This window comes from Miniopterus natalensis, chromosome 20 (assembly GCF_054644295.1).
Source record: "Miniopterus natalensis isolate mMinNat1 chromosome 20, mMinNat1.hap1, whole genome shotgun sequence".
In the NCBI taxonomy this organism is placed as follows: Eukaryota; Metazoa; Chordata; class Mammalia; order Chiroptera; family Miniopteridae; genus Miniopterus; species Miniopterus natalensis.
The window spans coordinates 20,193,373-20,210,711 of NC_142100.1; the positions used below are offsets into that span (position 1 = coordinate 20,193,373).

Here is a 17,339-nt window from a genome sequence, read left to right on the forward strand (position 1 = left end):
AGTTTCCTAAGAGAGAGAAATCAGACAATGGCTGCAAGGGGCTGGTGTGGAAGGAGGGAACTGGCCACAAACACCGGGAACTTGAGGGAACTTTTTAGGATGATGGAAACGCCCTGTATCATGATTGTGATGGGGGGGAAGAAGACTGTATACATTTCTCAATATCATCAAACTGTACTCTTAAATGAAGTGAATTTTACTATAGTTAAAGCACACCTTAACTTTTAAATATGAATATAAACTTTTAATTCCCAAAGGCCCCAAGCAAAATAAAGCAAAAATATTAAACCTAAAGCCCAATACTGTTCCCCAATTACCCTAGAAACCAGCTATGCTCAAACTATTTACAGAAAGGCCACCCCCATCCCATACCTGCTCCATCCAGCAACACAAGAGGCCCAGTCAGGAGACAAGAGAGAGTACATATACTGTGAAAATCTTTTATTTCTGTCTCTTATGGTAAAATAACATTTTATACAAATAAGTCACCTAGTTTACTCTGGACATAAAGAAAATAAAAACTGGAATGAGGGAGATGCGCCCGCCCCTCCCCCAGGAGACTGTTGCCATCGGCCAACCCCTGCTCCACTGTAACCACATGCGACTGAAAGGTGATCAAAAATGCCCCTATGTCGGAGGAGATGCAACAGGACTCCGTGGAATGTGCCACTCAGGCGTTGGAGAAATAACAGAGAAGGCTGTTGTGGCCCACGTAAGGAGTTTGAAGTGCGTGCTCCCTCCCTCTCAGAAGCTCGCCTGTGCCTTTCCCTTCCCCTTCTTTTTCCCCCCAAATGTGTTACCCTTTTTTTAAAAACAGTATGTTTTTATTGATTTTAGAGAGTGAGGAAGGGAGAGGGGGAGAGAGAAACATCAGTGATGAGAAAGACACATCAACATCTATCAGCTGCCTCCTGCACGCCCCTACTGGGGATCGAGCCTGAAACCCAGGCATGTGCCCTGACCAGGAATTGAACCAGGACCTCTTGGTGCATGGGTCGACACTCAACCACTTAGCCACACCAGCCCGGCCAGATGCTACATTTGCCTTTCTCTGGCCTAAGCTCCAAGGGCCCTTCTGCTTCTGTAACTTGTTTCCTGAGCCTACGTAGCCCAGCTGGCTCACTTCTAGTGTCTCTTATAATTTGGAAGAAAAAAAAAAAAGTTTGACAAGAAGTACAACCCCACCTGGCACTGCATCATGGGGAGGAACCTCGGTAGTTACGTGACACATGAAACCAAACACTTCATCTACTTCTATCTAGGCCAAGTGGCCATTCTTCTGTTCAAATCTGGTTAAAACCCCCACACAACCAGTGATCCATCCAAAAATAAGGATTGCAGCCTAAATTCCAAGTACCAGAGACTGAAATCTTCAGCCTTGCCTGAAGGAACACCTTGATCTTGAACCATTGTGGTGGTTTGTACAGGGCATTCTCTGTACTCATTTGTTGTGGTTATAAAACAATTAGCAAAACAGAAAAAAATAAAAACTGGAATGAGGATCTCAGGTGAAGGGGAAAACAGAGGGACAGATCAGGTCATTGATGTTTCTTATATTCTGTGAAAAAATAGATTTACAAGGGAAAAAATACTTTCACAACTTCAATGATGTTACATGATCCTTGTAAAACAAGGGATAAATTCACCTCCAGCAGGTCCTTCTGTGGCTGAGACGGTCTATCACATGGAATGTAACATAACAGCTCATGATTAGGCTCCCACACAGGTACAGCAGCACCCTCTGCATCAGGAATCCTCATGCACTGGCACAGCGTCTGTGCTGATTTCTAGGACAGACAGCCCCTACCCCCCAAACCTCCTGGTGACAATGGCCACCAGAAGAAAGTGACTTTACAGAGGAAAAAGAGTACCCTGGGAGCCTACCAGGGTGGCAGAACATACTAAGGCAAGACTCACCCTATTTGTACATTAGACACAGCTTATTGTATCCACTCCACAAATGAGATCCACTTCAACTAAAAAAATAAGTTGAAGATTCCCCAGTCACGGCCATTTCAAGAATCACCAGTTTATGTTAGACCCAACATTCCCAAATCACTGCCCTTATTTGGGATTCAGATGGCCCAACAATGATGGCTGTCTTCAGGAAATCCTATATGCCCCTGAAAACTACCTTCTCTGCAAGATAACCTAGAGTTAACACATAAGGAGAGGATAGCCGACTTTAGCCCAAAACTACTAGTGTTATTTCCCACTTATTCTTTAGAACACAGAGTAAAATAAACCAGGATCTTCTTTGGAGAAGCAAGAAGGGAATCTCAGCCCAAAGGCTTCACAGGAAAAGAGAGGTTCTCTCCCAGGCGGTTCCAAGGCAGAGGGAAAAGAGCAAAACAGGAGTGGAAGCAGGCCCTGTGGCACCAAGTGGGCCCCCCAGGAGCTGTCTCTCAGATGCCAGCTCTGAAAAGAGAGCATGGCCTTCTGTGCAGGGGCTCTTTCCCTCCCATTGTATCACCCACAAGATAACGGCCATCAGCAGTCCAGATTCCTTCCTAACATGGCCTCCTGTGCTGATTAAACTTTTGATTGGTTCAGATACTTTCAGAGAAAGTATGCCTTCCAATTCTCTGCCCAATTCAGGTACAAAAGCTTGACTTTCAAACTCACCCTGGTTAATGCCCCAGAGTGGTGGTGCTTCTCAAGATTTCCTGAGCAGCTAGACATAAGAATCCAGTCTCAGGTAAAGAACACCAGACCTCCAGTTGCAGAAGATGGCAAACCCTGTCCTACTGGGCAGCTTGAGCACTTGGCCTAAAAACGGTCCCCATGGAGACTAAGGCAAGTCAGTGGGGAAGAGGACCCAGCACTCTTCCACCCAGAGTGCCTGCCTCCTCTGCCTGCTGTTCCTCCTCAAAAAAGCAAATACTGCGGATAAGAATCCACAGTGTACAATGACACCGTCTGCCCTGGGACGCATTTCCAAGACACACTCTACTGAGCAGAGCTCTGGGCAGCTCCAGAAACCACATCCTAGTTGCTAATTAAATATCAAATAGTAGAAACTCTCCCGATTGGGCTTCTGTCACAGATGGGGGTTTCTGAAGCTCGACAGGAACAATGGCTAGAGGAGCCACGATGAGAAAGAGGAGGACAGCAGGCAGTGCTGATGTCTGCCCGCAGATGGGAAGGAAATGAGGGTGAGGCAGCCTTCCCCAGCAGCATATGGGATAGAGCCCCACGTAAGGCACCTGGATTTGTAGTGGGCTCCAGTTCTGAGATTTCCCCCAGTCTGCAGGGTGCATGGTCTCTTCCTTCCCTCATTGGTTGGATCCAGTGCTGGCACACAAGGCTAACCGAGGGCTTTGCTGTTAGCATCTGGCACAGCATAGACTCTGGCCTGGCACAAAGCACTGGGTCGAGGTTCAAGACACTCACACTCTAGAAACCAAACTGGGAGCAACACTGGTCCATGAATGCATAGGGGTTTCTGTGGCCCAGTGCTGGCCCTCTTTCCCTGGCCCCACACTTTGGGAAACAGCTCTCCTATCACAGTCACTGTGGCAGTGACAGTGACTATTACCACATACCTGGGACCTTCCTACAGATACCTTCCTAATCAATGCTAAATCCTGGCCACAGCAACAATCTTCCTGGAATGGGCTGAGCACCTAAAGCCACCCACACAGACAACTAACTGCAGGAAGGAGGAGGTGAGAGTCTACCCAATAAAGGCCTAAGGATAAAAGTAGCAGGATGTGCAAGAAGTTTTTCTGAAAACACATCTCTCTGGAACGGGTGAAACAGGCTAAGGGGTCTCACACCCAAAAAGATTCCAACTAGCAGTTTGAAGGATTAGATATGCATTACTTAGATCTAACTTGCCAGGATGGTTCCAGAAACTACTTCAGTAGAAAGGCAGATAGAAAAATCCTCCTAAATAAGAAATCTACACAGAGTTTTAGAGGCAAATTCCATCAAAAGCCAATCTTCCAGGCTATGCTGTGAAGAGAAAATTCAATGCCTCCTTTAAGCAGCTGCTGGATCGTAGCTATACCAGCCCCAACGTGAGCCAGATCCGCGCCAAGAGCCTGAACTGTGCTATAAGTCTAACTGCACATCACATATGCTGGGAACACCACTGACATTTTATAAAACCTCCCGAAAAGAAGCCTGGAAAAAACACACAATGCGGCCTGCTCTGGCCTCGAGAGATGACTATTCCAACAAAACCAACACATTCTGTTTCAGAAGATACTCAAAAATTAGGAGCAGGAGAAGCAGTTAGCTCCTCTTTCCTCCAGAATAATAACAGGAAGGCACTGCCTGGATGAAACCTTGCTGAATCCCCGCGGGGACTGGCTGGGGATCGTGCAAGTCAAACAGAGAAGCAGGCCTCGCCCTAAAATGGACCTTTCAGTGTGGAGCCTTACCCAGCCCCAGTGCCTTACCTTTTGGCACCACTCCTCCCCTCCATCCCCTTTCAAGTTTCTTTCCATTTGGTTTACAACTATGCACAGGCTGAGGTCAGAATGTGCTGATGGCAACACCGGAAATAAGAGCAGATGCCTGGAAGAGGCTGACCTTGCAGCTTCCCATAGCACCCAGGAACCTATAGAAGAGCTCTAACCTGCAGGCATGCCAGCCAGAGCCTCCTCACCCGGGCACAGCTCTGCCAGAGACCCAGACTCGTCAGGACAACCAGTAGGCAGCTATGACTACATGAAAATAACTTTCTTTTTTATCTGGATTTGAGAAATCTTATCCTAATCTTTTACTTTACTATATAGTACTGCTGTGACCTAAGAGGCAGGGGAAAAAAGGAAAGAAAAAATACTGGGGAAGGAAACAGCACTACTTGGCACCTCTCTTGGAGCACAGGGAACTGCCACCTGGCCTTGGCTTCCTGGGGCCAGGTTCCAGGTGTGTGACATACAGCAGCTTTAACCACTTCCATGTGCCAGGACCATGGGCCGCAGTAAAGCACCTCCCCTGTCCAGTCCCACAGCAGTTACTGGCCTCCGTTATAGGCATAATCAGCCTTGTTGTGCATTATCAGCTTGTTGTCAACAAAGTAGAAGCTGTCAGAACGGGTCTCGTAGGGATTTTCAATCATCAGACGAACTGCAAGTCAGGGAAAGGAAGAAAGCAAAGACTTAATGCGTGAGTCTGCCCCACGTTCTAGGTGAAAAAAACCTTAGTATCCCCTCTAAAATGCATAAGCTGGTCCTTCTGGAATATGTGAGTGTACTGTCCCAGAATACTGAAGTCAGAACAGGGGGAGCCAGCCTTTGAGAACTGGGGACCACAGAGGCCTCAAAACTGAACCTGATACCCACTTCAACATACGGATGCAATCAACTCCTCAAAGGCCCTCCTTGGTCATCCCAGCCAGATTCTGAGTCAGCACCCAGGGGATGTGCTTACCATTCTGCCAACACGGACCACAGCAACTTATTTACTCAGTGCTCCTCTGTTCACCTAGACATTCTGGTCCAAATACAAAAAGCTGTGCCTCACTAGGCCACTGCTCACAGGCACCCCGGCAACCCGAGGAATCCTAGGTGAACGTGAGTGCAGGGGAACCGAGGGCAAGGAGCTTTCTCCAGAGATGGCTCAGGGTGTTAACTTGGAAATGTTGCAGCAAAAGGTCTGTCTTGGGATCCAGATTTAAATCTTATTTGTTCAGGCAACTGCCCAGACCTCTTTAACCGTGCGGGAGAGTCAAGATAATTAAACAGCCACTACCTCTGACCAGTTTGGAGTTAATGATTACATGCTATTTTGAGGCCTCTGAAGGAAATGTTATTTTCACCACAGTTCTAAAAAGGTAAAACTGATTGTTGAAATTTCTTGAAATCTACCCAGGCTAAAGTTATTTGGTTTATATGCAGAATGTTGATCTCTACACGCTTTCAGCTTATTTGATTTCAAGAGGGGAAGTTGTATTGCCTTTAGTAGAAACTTAAAATGCTACACATAATCTTTTCTTATAAGTATCTACAAATTCCAGCCCATCTTAGGGAGCAGGGGTCAAACTGGGTTCAGATTCCTCACAAACACCCTGCCCCACATTTCACAACCCTCATTTTACCTGGGAACAGCAGTGCCACATGAATAGAGGACCTGGTTGTCAGAATGTGACAATTTTAAGGACCTTCAGAGTCTGAGAAAACTAGTCAGAAGTAGATCCCTCCCCACAACCCAACTAAATTCCACCACTATTCACAGGATCCCTTGCACATCCTCAGTGTTCTGGGGCAATTTTCTCTAATTCCTAACAGGATGCTAACCTGAGAGTCAGGCCAAAGTCATAGAAACTGGAAGAGCCTGTTCCTTCCCTCTCACAGGTCCGCCTCATCCTTTGCCTCGGGTGCTCTCTGTGCTTTCCCCAGTCCTTCCTCCATACAACCACAGGATTTCTCTTCCTAAGACACTGCTTCTGCCATGTCACTCCTGCTCCAAAGCCTGTAACAGCTCCCCAGCTCCTGCTGAATCTGGTCTAACAGTTTCTTCATCAACCTTCTACTTGCAGGGAATGAGCAAGAGGAAGTCCCCAGACATATGATTCTATTTAGCCCAGTTTCACATCTAGCTGTGATTAAGGAAAAAGTGAGAGTGCCGAGTGCCAAGCACGGATGAGCAGAACACAGTGGGAAACCATGACTAACAGTGCACAGGAGAGGTGGTGCATCTAATCAGAGTTCCAGGGATTGTCACGGGCCTCCTCTTATCTCCCTCAGTCACGCCCTTTCCCACAGCAGGGAGATAGCCTGTGTTATTAAAACCTTCCACCCTCATATGGGCAGTGTCAGAGTTTGAAACATTGCACAGGAGCAACAGGAAATGAGAAGCCTGAGGTCAAATGACTAGAGATGGATGCATCATGTCACTATTTCCTGCCTCTGCAAAATGAGGGCGTTGGACCAGGTGGATTTCAGGGTTCCTTCCTTCTAGCCCAAGAATCTAGAATGCTGTACAAGTCGGAATACGTACTGACATCCTCAGAAAGCTGCGGAAACTCATAGATATGTTCACAAGTGTTCCTGCTGCTGGGGATGCAGAAGCCGAAATCAAAGTCAAAATTTTTCAGCAAGCGCTCTCGGAAATAGTGCCGTTCGATCATCCGGAAGTTTGACACAGGTTTGTCTCCCACGGTGAACTCCACCCTGCAAAATCAATCTCTGTGAGCCCTACTTTGTCCCCTCCCTCCTCTAAAGCCAACCCCACTGAGAACATTCTTCTCTGTAACCAAGCAGAACGTGCTCCCCTCAGGAAGTTCTGGTACTCACGTAGCCCCGACTGTCCGGAGGCGGAGAAATGCTGGTGTGAACTGATACCGGACAAAACGTCCCGCGCTGACATCCGCATCTCCGCCTTCCTCCTCCTCCTCCTCCTGGTCTGAAAGGCACAGAACCCTGAACACCACCAGTCCAAACAGCACAACCAACTGTACCACCACCGCCAGCGGGACGGCCGGTATTTACTATTCACCTGTTATGTGCCAGTCCTGTGCTACAGGCTGCAGAGAAGCCTCACAATTGCCCTAAGAGGTATCACTATCACCACCATTTTACACATCAGGAAGCTCAGGCACAGAGAGGTTAGTAAGATGTCCAAAGTCTCCCAAACAGTAAATGGAGGGAGCAGGGATTTGAATCTAGGTCCATCTGACTGAAGGCCTGTTGATCAAGTTGATGTGTCAGCCACTAACCAAAAAAATAAGACTAAAGAAGCTGAGACTAATCAAAAGGCTCCTCTGGGGAATGCAAACATTTCTGACACGTAGCAAAGACAAACCCCTAGAAAGGATTCTGTTTAAATGGAAGACACTGACCTACAGCCTTGGAGGACTGTACTTCCTTGGACTGGAGCCTATTCCAGGCCACACCAGGCCCAACACTGACTCCCTGGGAAAGGGTGAAGCAGACTGGCAGTGAACCAATGTGTGGGACCTGAATGAGGGTACACAAGGTAATGATGGTCTCTGGTCTAGTTCCAGGAAATGAAAGATTTGTAAAATGAATCAGAAAACCATTCTAATATGAACAAAAAGATAGTTCCCTCTACAAGCGACCCAGTGTCCAGCAAAGATATTTTCTCCAGGTCTAGGCTGAACATGGGTGCAACACAAGAGAAGTCTTTTTTAGCATCAAACATCTTTGCCTGTGACAAGCCCAAGAGCAATTGGGAAACCAGCTTGAGTAGGGTACCCAAAGACTCTTGAGCCCTGGCTCCAACCATGTGATTCAAAGAGAGTCAGACCAAACCTTCTCATGGATTCCAACTCATCCAACCAAGTGCTGCTGGAGGGAACTGACTCAGTGTGAGCACATTCTAAGTGAGTCAAGATCCTTACAGGTAGACTGGAGAGGTTAAACAGCAAAGTATATTGATAGTATCTGCAGCTGACATTCTTGAGACAGTTCAGTTTTGCACTGAAATGACTACTCTGAGCCCAGTCTAATTCAAATCCATACACATGAATAGTCCCAGGGTCCCTGAAACATCCTAAGTACTAAAACGTGTGGCTTAGGGATGTGAACTCCTCAGACCCAGGAAACTAGCTGGCCCTGACCCTCCCAAAGAAGCTAAGTACCCACAAGCTTGAGCTTTTAGGTGCCTTGATCAGCACTAGATGACGGCAGCATAAAAAACACTGGGTGGGATGAGGAGACCAGGGCTCTCATCTTGACTATGCAACTCATCTGAGATGGGACTTGCCCAGGAAAGTCTTCTGACTTACAGAATTTACAGGCTCTTTCTGAGTAGCAAATCCGGTGACAAAAGCTTTGCAAAGACTTAATACAGCCACAGTTGATACCCTGAAGGGTTATCTGTGCTGGTGTTCTAACAACTAACTCCAGGGGGTGCTAAACCTCCAGTGATGTGCTCCAAAGACAGTGTGGTCCCCCAGGCAGAAATGAATCACTCTGAAACTGCATCACAAGCACAGGAAGCGCCTATTCAAGGCTAATTTAAGGAATCCCAAGGAGATGAGTTCATAGACCTGGGCTTTCTGTTCATCCAGAAAATGTGGTGGAGATTAAAATCCAAACCAGGTCTTACTGGGAAATATGAGACACTGTTCAAAGGAATGACAGTGAGAAGACAGGTGAAACTGCCTCATGGTCTGGACTGGAACCCTCAGTATCAGCCTTCTAGTGTCCCCCCAAGACTCAAGGCTCAGGTGAGCTTTTCTCGTTACAGTTTAATTTCAAAGATTCTTTTCCTAAGTAGAGGTAAACTGGTTAAGACGAAAGAGCACAGGACCTCAGGCAAGTCACTTGGAAATTCTGGCCTCAGTTTCCCTATTTGTAAAATGGGGATAACTCCTCCTCCCAAAGGTGTGAGGATTACATGAGCTGATTTAAACAGAAAGCCGTGCGACACAGTAACCCACACAAACATCAGCCTCTCAACTCCGCTCCAAACCAGCATGCCAGGCAGACCAGGCTTTGGGAGCAGGTCATGGAAGTAGGACACACTGGAGTCCATGACACAGGGTGCAATGGGACACAACAACTCAAGCTCCAGAGGCATTCTGCTCCAACTATCAAGTGGCCATTACAATATAGAGGCCTACCTGAAACACAAGGTTTGGCAATCTCAAAAAGCACTGTCCCTGTCTCCAAATCGCGAATTTTGAAGCGGGTGAAATCAATACTGTAGATGTTGTCTTCGGGTTTACATAAATAATCTGAAAATGAGAGAGACACATGCTGTTAAATAATTCTCCAAAACTACCACTCACTTATTTCTCAAATTTTGAGGCACACTGAGGTTTTTTTTCTTACACAGCTCTCTTAAAATATACACAAAAACTTACGTTATAAGCAAAAGTTGTGTGTGGAGATAACACTTGCAGAAACAGGAATAAAAAGGCTTTCTTTGAAAACACCTCAAAAATGGCCTACAAACCGATCTATCAACTTGGATGTCACAAAAGGGCACAATTTTTTTTTAAACTTCATTTTAAAACACTTATGCTGATCTTATGGCTAATATAGTGCCTATTCACCAAAATATCACAAAGTAGAGACTAGCTAACTTTTTCTGTAGAATCAGATCATAAATGATTTAGGCTTTGAAGCCACTCAGTCTCTATCACAACTACTCAACTCACAGACAACACGTAAATGAATAAGCATGGCTATATTCTAACAAAACTACTTATGGACACTAATATATGAATTTTATATTACCATGTGTTGCAAGATAGTATTCCCTTTCCCCCCTCAACTATTTAAAAATGGGAGAACCATTCTTAGTTTGTGGGCTGTACAAAATCAGGTGATGGGCCATATCTGCATGGGGAGCAGGACAGGCTTGGTGGTGAAGGTTTTGGGCCAAAGTGAAGTAGCGCCCACAACAAACTAAGCAGCTAATCAAAATAGCATCTATCGATCATAGAAAATTTCACTGATTTCTTTCTGAGATAACTCCTGACAGCATCTTCTCCACAAGTCATTCTGGTACTTTATTTTCTCTTGTCTGCTTGTGTTAGTTGTTTCATGTTTTGCCAGCTGTCTCTCCAGTAAGATGGCAAACTTGAGAGCTACTGATTATTCTGTAACTTCTAAAAAGGCTGAGATAGGTTCTGCATTTTTAGCAGGTACTCAGTAAATAACTTGAACAGAACAGACTTGAAGAAGAGTCACAAGCCCTGGCCAGTGTGGCTCAGTTGGTTGGAGCATTGTCCCAAGCACTGAAAGGTTTCAGGTTCGATTACTGGTCAGGGCACATACCTAGATTGTGGGTTCGATTCCCAGTTGGGGCACATACAGGAGGCAACCGATTGATGTTGTCTCTCACATATATGTTTCTCTTTCTTCTTCCCCCCTCTCTAAAATCAATGAAAATATATCTTTGAGTGATTAAAGAAAAAAGAAGAGTAACAAAATCCAGAGGTCACCAAGCTCTGACCTGTGGCTTTCTCCAGTAAGCTGCAGAGCACCAACCCTAAGCTCCTACACGGGACCTGAGTGCACACCAAGAATGTTGCTTTGGGCCAGGCATGAGAATGGCCTACTTCATCTCTGATATCAGGATAAAGCATGAGGTTAGAAAGACCAGGTGATGAGCACTTCTGTACCTTCCGAGTCCCAAATGAAAACTGGGTGAGACAGAAGCAGCTTTTTCACAATGTTTCAATGAAAGTGAATAGAAAGACCTCCTAAAGATATACTCAGGTACGCAAAGGACAGTCCCAACCCAAAGAGTGATGAAAAATGGGGACATCAAAATGTCCAGAATCAAATTAAAACTATTTGAGGAGATGGGAATTCCCTTTCATACAGTCCGGACCAAGGTCCACCCCACCTGACTCCCACCCCCAAATTACTGGAGCTGCCACCTGCTCCCCAGGGTACACCTGAGCAGCCCTGGGCTGACAATTAAAGCAATTCAGCAGATAACACTATGGCAGCCTCAGATCCATCAAGGGAGAGCTGGTGCTGCAAGATTAGATGTCTGGAGGGGGGGGTGGGGGGGATGGGCAGGGCAAGCAGGGCCTAACTGGGTGGCTGTAAATTCTTGGGGGGAAATAGCAAAAGATGCCAAGTCAGGGCCTGCCTTGGAAGAAAAAGGGAGGGGATCCAGGTTAGGGAGTGGGCAATGTATTTCTTCCCACCCTCCCTTATATCAATGAAAAGGTGTAGGATGGCTGCATTTTATGACAGAAACACATTTCTGAAGCCCTCGCTTAATTCTTAATTCACTGCAACAAGTGTCAAAAGTAGGATTCACATTTCAGATTTTGTAAAAAACTGAAACTTTATTTTTGTTTATGTGGCACTGTTTTAAATTTGCATGAAATGCCACAGGCAACGTGTCTGAGGAAGGAAGAGCCCACCCGCACACAAAGGGGAAATGCTGGGACCAAAGTGGGTAGGGAGCCAAAGCGGGCTGGAAAGGGTGGAGTGGAGGGAAACGCAGAGAAAACAGGTAGGGGTCTGGGCTGCAGAGCAGCGAGCAGACGGGGGGAGGGGGCCTGGCTGAGCGGGAACTTCACTGATGGCTGGAGGGCTTCCAGGAAGAGGCGGCAGTGGGCCCACTTACCAGGGTCCGGAGGATCCGGTTAAGCTAAGGGGCCCCCACCCAAGCAAGTGCAGCTGAGGCGGCGAACGGCCCGGCCTCAGCGCCGCCCGGCCAAGGGGCTGCCAGTGTGGCCAGACTCGGGGGAATGCAGTTACGCTCAAGGGGAGCCCCTTCCCAACCAGGTCTGGGTGACGGGGGGGCAGCGCGGCCTGACCGGCCGGAGAGGGGAAGGTGGCCGGGCGGACCCCGGGCCGGGCGAGCGGCGGGCTCCGCTGCAGGCTGCAAGGGGCCCGAGACCCGGCGCGAGGGGAGGGCGCGGCCGCCCCGCACTCACTCTCGGTGACCCGGCTGAGGCGCAGGACGTGCTCGGGCCGGATGGCGTCCAGAGCCAGCAGCTCCTGCTCCGTGACCGCTGCCCCGAGGCCGTCGTCAGCCGCGTGGTGGGGCGCCTGCCGCCGCGCCTTGAGCCGGTTCAGGACGCCGCCGCCCGCCTTCTTCTTCTCCTCCTTGCCAGCCAGCAGCCCCCGCGGCCCAGCCGTCGACCCCGCGCCCGCCGCCTTCGGGTTCGACCCGCTCATCGCTCCGCCGCCAAGATGGCCGCCGCCTCCACAGCGCCGTAACTATGGAGAGCGGGGGCGTGGCCGGGGCGGCACCTGGGGAGGGCAGAGGCGGGGCCTGCGGGGCAGCCCTTCGCCGGCTCCGTTCCAGCCAGGTGGTGGGCCCTAGGGGTGCCTGGGGATTTAGTACCCTGTACTCTACCAGACCCCCCAGGGCACCCCAGGTGTTTTTTTAAAATACCTCGTACGGTCAAATGACTGTCATACAAATTGTGGACATCTTGAGAAAATGTTTTTTAATCTGTAGCATACAAGGTAAGTTTAAAGTGCTTGTTATGCAGAGGCAGCTTTTCCAATTACAGTCATTCCTAAACCCCTTGGGCTAGACACTGGGCTGGACTACAGGGAATATAAGATGAACAAGGTGAGGGATTTGCGGTATTGGGTAGTCTAGCTATTGACTGACACACAGCGTAGGTCCCCTATAGTGATTATTGACTGGATGAATGAATGAGTGAAGGAAAGCCTGAAGAGCACCCGGCTGTGGAGGAGCTCCCAGTTTTTTGGGGAAGACTGTGGAGTACATAATTCATTTTGTGACCCATCCTCTTGGCCAGCCCAGTAGGTGTGAATGAACCAGAGGACAAACCAGAGGGCTGACTGCTGTAAGAGGAACATACAGCAAAGGTGTTACCCGCATACACAGGAGTGGTCTGGGGGATCAGGAGGAGGCTTCATGGTGGCTTCTGCATGGAACCTAGAAAGTTAACCATAATTTCACCAGTTGGAAGTGGGTAGGGGTGGGGGAATGCCGCCTTTTATACCCCAAGTGGCTCCTTCTCTAGGGATCCCTAATAGTGATTATTGATTGGATGAATGAATGAGTTGGAGGCCTGGGCCTGACTGATGCAGTGTGTCTGCTAAGTCTGATTTCACCTCTCAGTTAGGCTAGAGTGAAACTCTCCCCTCTCCCCATAGTCAAGTCTCAAGACTTGCTGGGTGTCTCTCACCTGATGGGAGGGCCTTGGGAGGGGTTGACAGGCCTAGCCTGGTTCTTGGACAAAATCCAAACCTGACTCCACCCCAGTTGCCCAGCCTCGTGGGATAGTATGTGGCCAAGTTCCTACATAAATGCTGTCCTGTCTTTCAGAGCTTACCACTGGGTGGCACTTACTGAACCTTTTGGGCAAATTTTAATAGATGTGTACAAAGAATTAAAGTCTTTCCCTCTGCAAACAACTCTTTTAAACCACTCAGCAGTGAGTGGTTACTAAAGAATTTCCAGAACTTTTAATATGCTACTTGATTGTGAATCACCAAGAGGGGGGCTTCACATGCATCCACTTCCCACTTACTTGCTCACTGGGTCTTTGTTCTTAGGGCACCAGGACTAGAGTTACGTACCTGGACCCAACTTTTCTCTTTCTAGGGATAACAAATGTATTAACCCCTTTACCTGCAATTCCACATCCAGGAACTTAGCCTACATGTAAGCACAAAGATTTTTTTACTGCAGTACCATTTGTAACATTTAAAAGTATTACCAGCAGAGTTGCACAGCGGAAGCGTGCTGGACCCGTAAAATATTACCATCGCCCTGGCCAGTGTTGCTCAGTGGTTAGAGCATCGGGTTCGATTTCCAGTCAAGGGCATGTGCCTCCATTGCAGGTTCGTGCCCTGACCCTGGTCAGGGCATATGCAGGAGGCAACAAATTGATGTGTCTCACATGGATGCTTCTCTCTCTCTCCCCCCTTCCTCCCTCCCTCTCCTTCCATTCTCTCTAAAAACCAATGAAAAAAAGATCTTCAGGTGAGGATTAACAAAATAAAAAATAAAAATAAAAAATTACCATAAATTCATAATTGCATTCATGTTATGCAGCTGTTAAAAAGAATGCCATCTATCTATATGCACTAGTTTGGAGAGATCTCAAAGATATATTAAGAGGGGCAGGAAAATAGAATCCCATTTGTTTAAAATAAAAAGTATATAAATATGCAGATGTGTATTTGTAACTGCAAAGGAAGGGGCTTAGATATAAAGTGTTAAGTATGGTTCCCTCTGGGAAGGAGAGCACTGGAAGGGACTAAACGGGAATTTATTCACTTGTGACACTATTTAGAGCTACTTCTGTACTATTTTATCACAACAAGCATAGGATCAAGGGCTGCTTGTGTATTTATATAAAAAGAATCTTAGGATCTATTTCTGGAAGGCAGAGGCTAAGCCAAAGTAGCCTTATTTTCTCTTAAAATTAAAAGCAACCTCAATCTCAATCACTTTTTTCTGTTAAAAAAAAAATTAAATAAATACTGCCATATAAGGGACTTGGGGCCTGTAGTCTCTCTAGTCACTACCTATGAATTGTGGTTAAAAGGAAAAGACTATGTCTTTAGGAAAACAGAAAATATAGAAAAAAGAAAAAATATATTTATATATCCCTTTTTTAAAAAGGCGTAGGAAAAATTAGGACCGGAACCTCCAATTTCCTTAAGGTATGTCAAAAGGCTCTTTTAAGAAAGTTTCTCAGTGCACCACACAATCATTTGATAAAATTGTTGACAGAGATAATCTGGAAGACAAATTATATATGTTGTAAATTTGTAAATCAAGAAATAAAGATGAAAAAAGAATGCAAAAAAATTAAGTTTTTTGAAAAGTACATATACTAACACTCCATTTGAAGGAAAAAGGAAAATTGAGATTTACCACATTAAGAATAACCCCAAGGTTTCCCTGGGCTAGATCCGGGAGGACTGAAGTAAAAAGGCTGGCTTCCCTTTCACCCGGGCTGGGTGCTCTGCCAGTCCTATTCCTTCATTGTTTGTTTTCTGTGAGAGATGTGACAGTGCCTGTTTTCCAGGGCAGTCCGAGAGTACTCAGGCAGTCTGCCTCAAATCAGGCCAGGCAGGTGGGGCCTGGAGCTGGTGCAGCCAAGGTAAGCAAGATATCAGAGGGCTTTTTTTCTGCAGAGGCTGGAAGTTCAGTCCTCCTTCCTCCCCCTCCCTGGCCTGCACTGCATTAGTGAGTCCTGGCTGGGGGGTCAGGAATGCCCAAAGCTAATACCTTCCCTAGTACCCAAGTCACTTCTTTCCTTGGCTGAGGGCTATTTTGAAAAAGCATGAATGTATTATTTATATCCCTCCTGTTTCCAAACAGGACTTCTGGCATATTCCAAAGTCATATAGCACAAGATTGGTGAATGAAAATTCATGTAGCCCTGTCGGGGGCAGTACTTTCAAAATTTTAAAAGCATATACTGTTTGATCCAGTAATTCCTTAATGGAATTCTAAAGAAACATTTGCACATGTGCGCAATAAAAACATTTAAGTATAAACGTGTATATGTACATATATATTTAAATACATAAATGTATAAAAGATACACACCAAACTGTCACCCATGTTATCCTCTAGGGATTAAAGTAGTAGGAACAAGAAAGATAAGTTTTCACATTTTGCACACCATATAATTTTTTTTTAAATGTATTTAGGCACTGGGTCTTAAAAAGTTACTTTCTTTGGCAGAGAAAGAGTAAAATAATAAAACTCCATGTAACCATCACTCAGCTTCATCAGTTATCTACATTCAGAAGGTTCCTTTTAAAAAATAGTATGTCATACCCGGCCTGCGTGGCTCAGCAACTGAGCACTGACCTAGGATCCAGGAGATCGAGGTTTGATTCCCAGTCAGGGCACATGCTTGGGTTTCGGGCTCGACCCCCTGCGGGGGAAGTGCAGGAGGCAGCCAATCAATCACTCATCATTGATGTTTCTCTCTCTCTCTCTCTCTGAAATCAATAAAGACATATCTTTTAAAAACATGTTTTAAAACAAATAGTATGTCATGCCCTGGCCAGTGTGGCTCAGCGGGTTGAGCATCAACCCATGCACCAAAAGGTCACCAGTTGGATTCCTGGTTGGGGTGCATAAGGGAAGCAGCCAATTGATGTTTTTCTCACATTGATCTCTCTTAAAAAAAAAAAAAGAAGAAAAAAGATAGTATGTTGTGGCATTAAGAGCACAGGTTTTGTAGTTAGAACTGAGTTCCAGTCCTCACTCTGCCACTTACCAGCTATGTGGCTCTGGGCAGGTCATTTATCCCCTGAGCCTTTGTCTCCTCATTTATAAGTCAGGCTAGTCACACGTCTTTCCTAAGGGTGTGAAGGGGAGATGAAAAACAGCAACAAAAAGCACTAGGCTGGTGCTAGGGACAGTGTGGACAGTGTCTCATGAATGGTCGCTAATGCAATGTATTTAAGCGGCCTGTTTCTCCAGGACCCCTTTTTCTGCTGAGGGGAGGCACACTGGACAGGGAGAAGCCATGGAGCTGGATTGGAAAGTGCAGCGACTGAAAAGAGCCCTCAAGTCGGAAGCAAGAGGAAACGAGCTGAGGACCAGGCCTTGAGGAAGCAACAGCTGGATTCAAGTGGAAGCAGTGAGGAAACCCAGGGGAGCAAGTCTTAGTACAAGGCCTAAGCCAAAAAAGCAAGTGGGGTTATTTTTATCAATACAAGTGGCTAGCAACAAACAACAGTCAACTCTTGAGCTAGAGGACGGCAGTGAGGTGCCTTCCATCTCAGGTTGCTAGAGAGCAGAGGCAAGCCCGCTCCATGGCCTCCTAGCTCCACCTCCTTTCTGCCTTGACCCTGCACCACTGCTATAGCAACAACTTTCCAGTAAATGCTGGAAAAACTCATCCCTCTTCCTCTATGGGGGATGAAGCGGGGGTGGGGTACTAAGTATGAAGAAAGGTCCGACACACCGGCTCCGGCTCCAGCCAACCG

The 17,339-nt window shown here is 46.8% G+C and overlaps 1 protein-coding gene across 1 annotated transcript; it reads right to left on the reverse strand.

The window, feature by feature from the left end:
* Positions 1–2,064: 2,064 nt before the first annotated feature.
* UNC119B (unc-119 lipid binding chaperone B) lies at positions 2,065–12,572 on the reverse strand. The gene is made up of 5 exons (XM_016201586.2): positions 12,329–12,572; positions 9,542–9,655; positions 7,248–7,356; positions 6,952–7,124; positions 2,065–5,079 (listed from the first exon to the last, which is right to left on the reverse strand). Exons 1-5 carry the CDS (start codon positions 12,570–12,572, stop codon positions 4,967–4,969), a joined length of 753 nt encoding a protein of 250 aa, XP_016057072.1. The 3' UTR covers positions 2,065–4,966.
* Between the last annotated feature and the right edge of the window lie 4,767 nt (positions 12,573–17,339).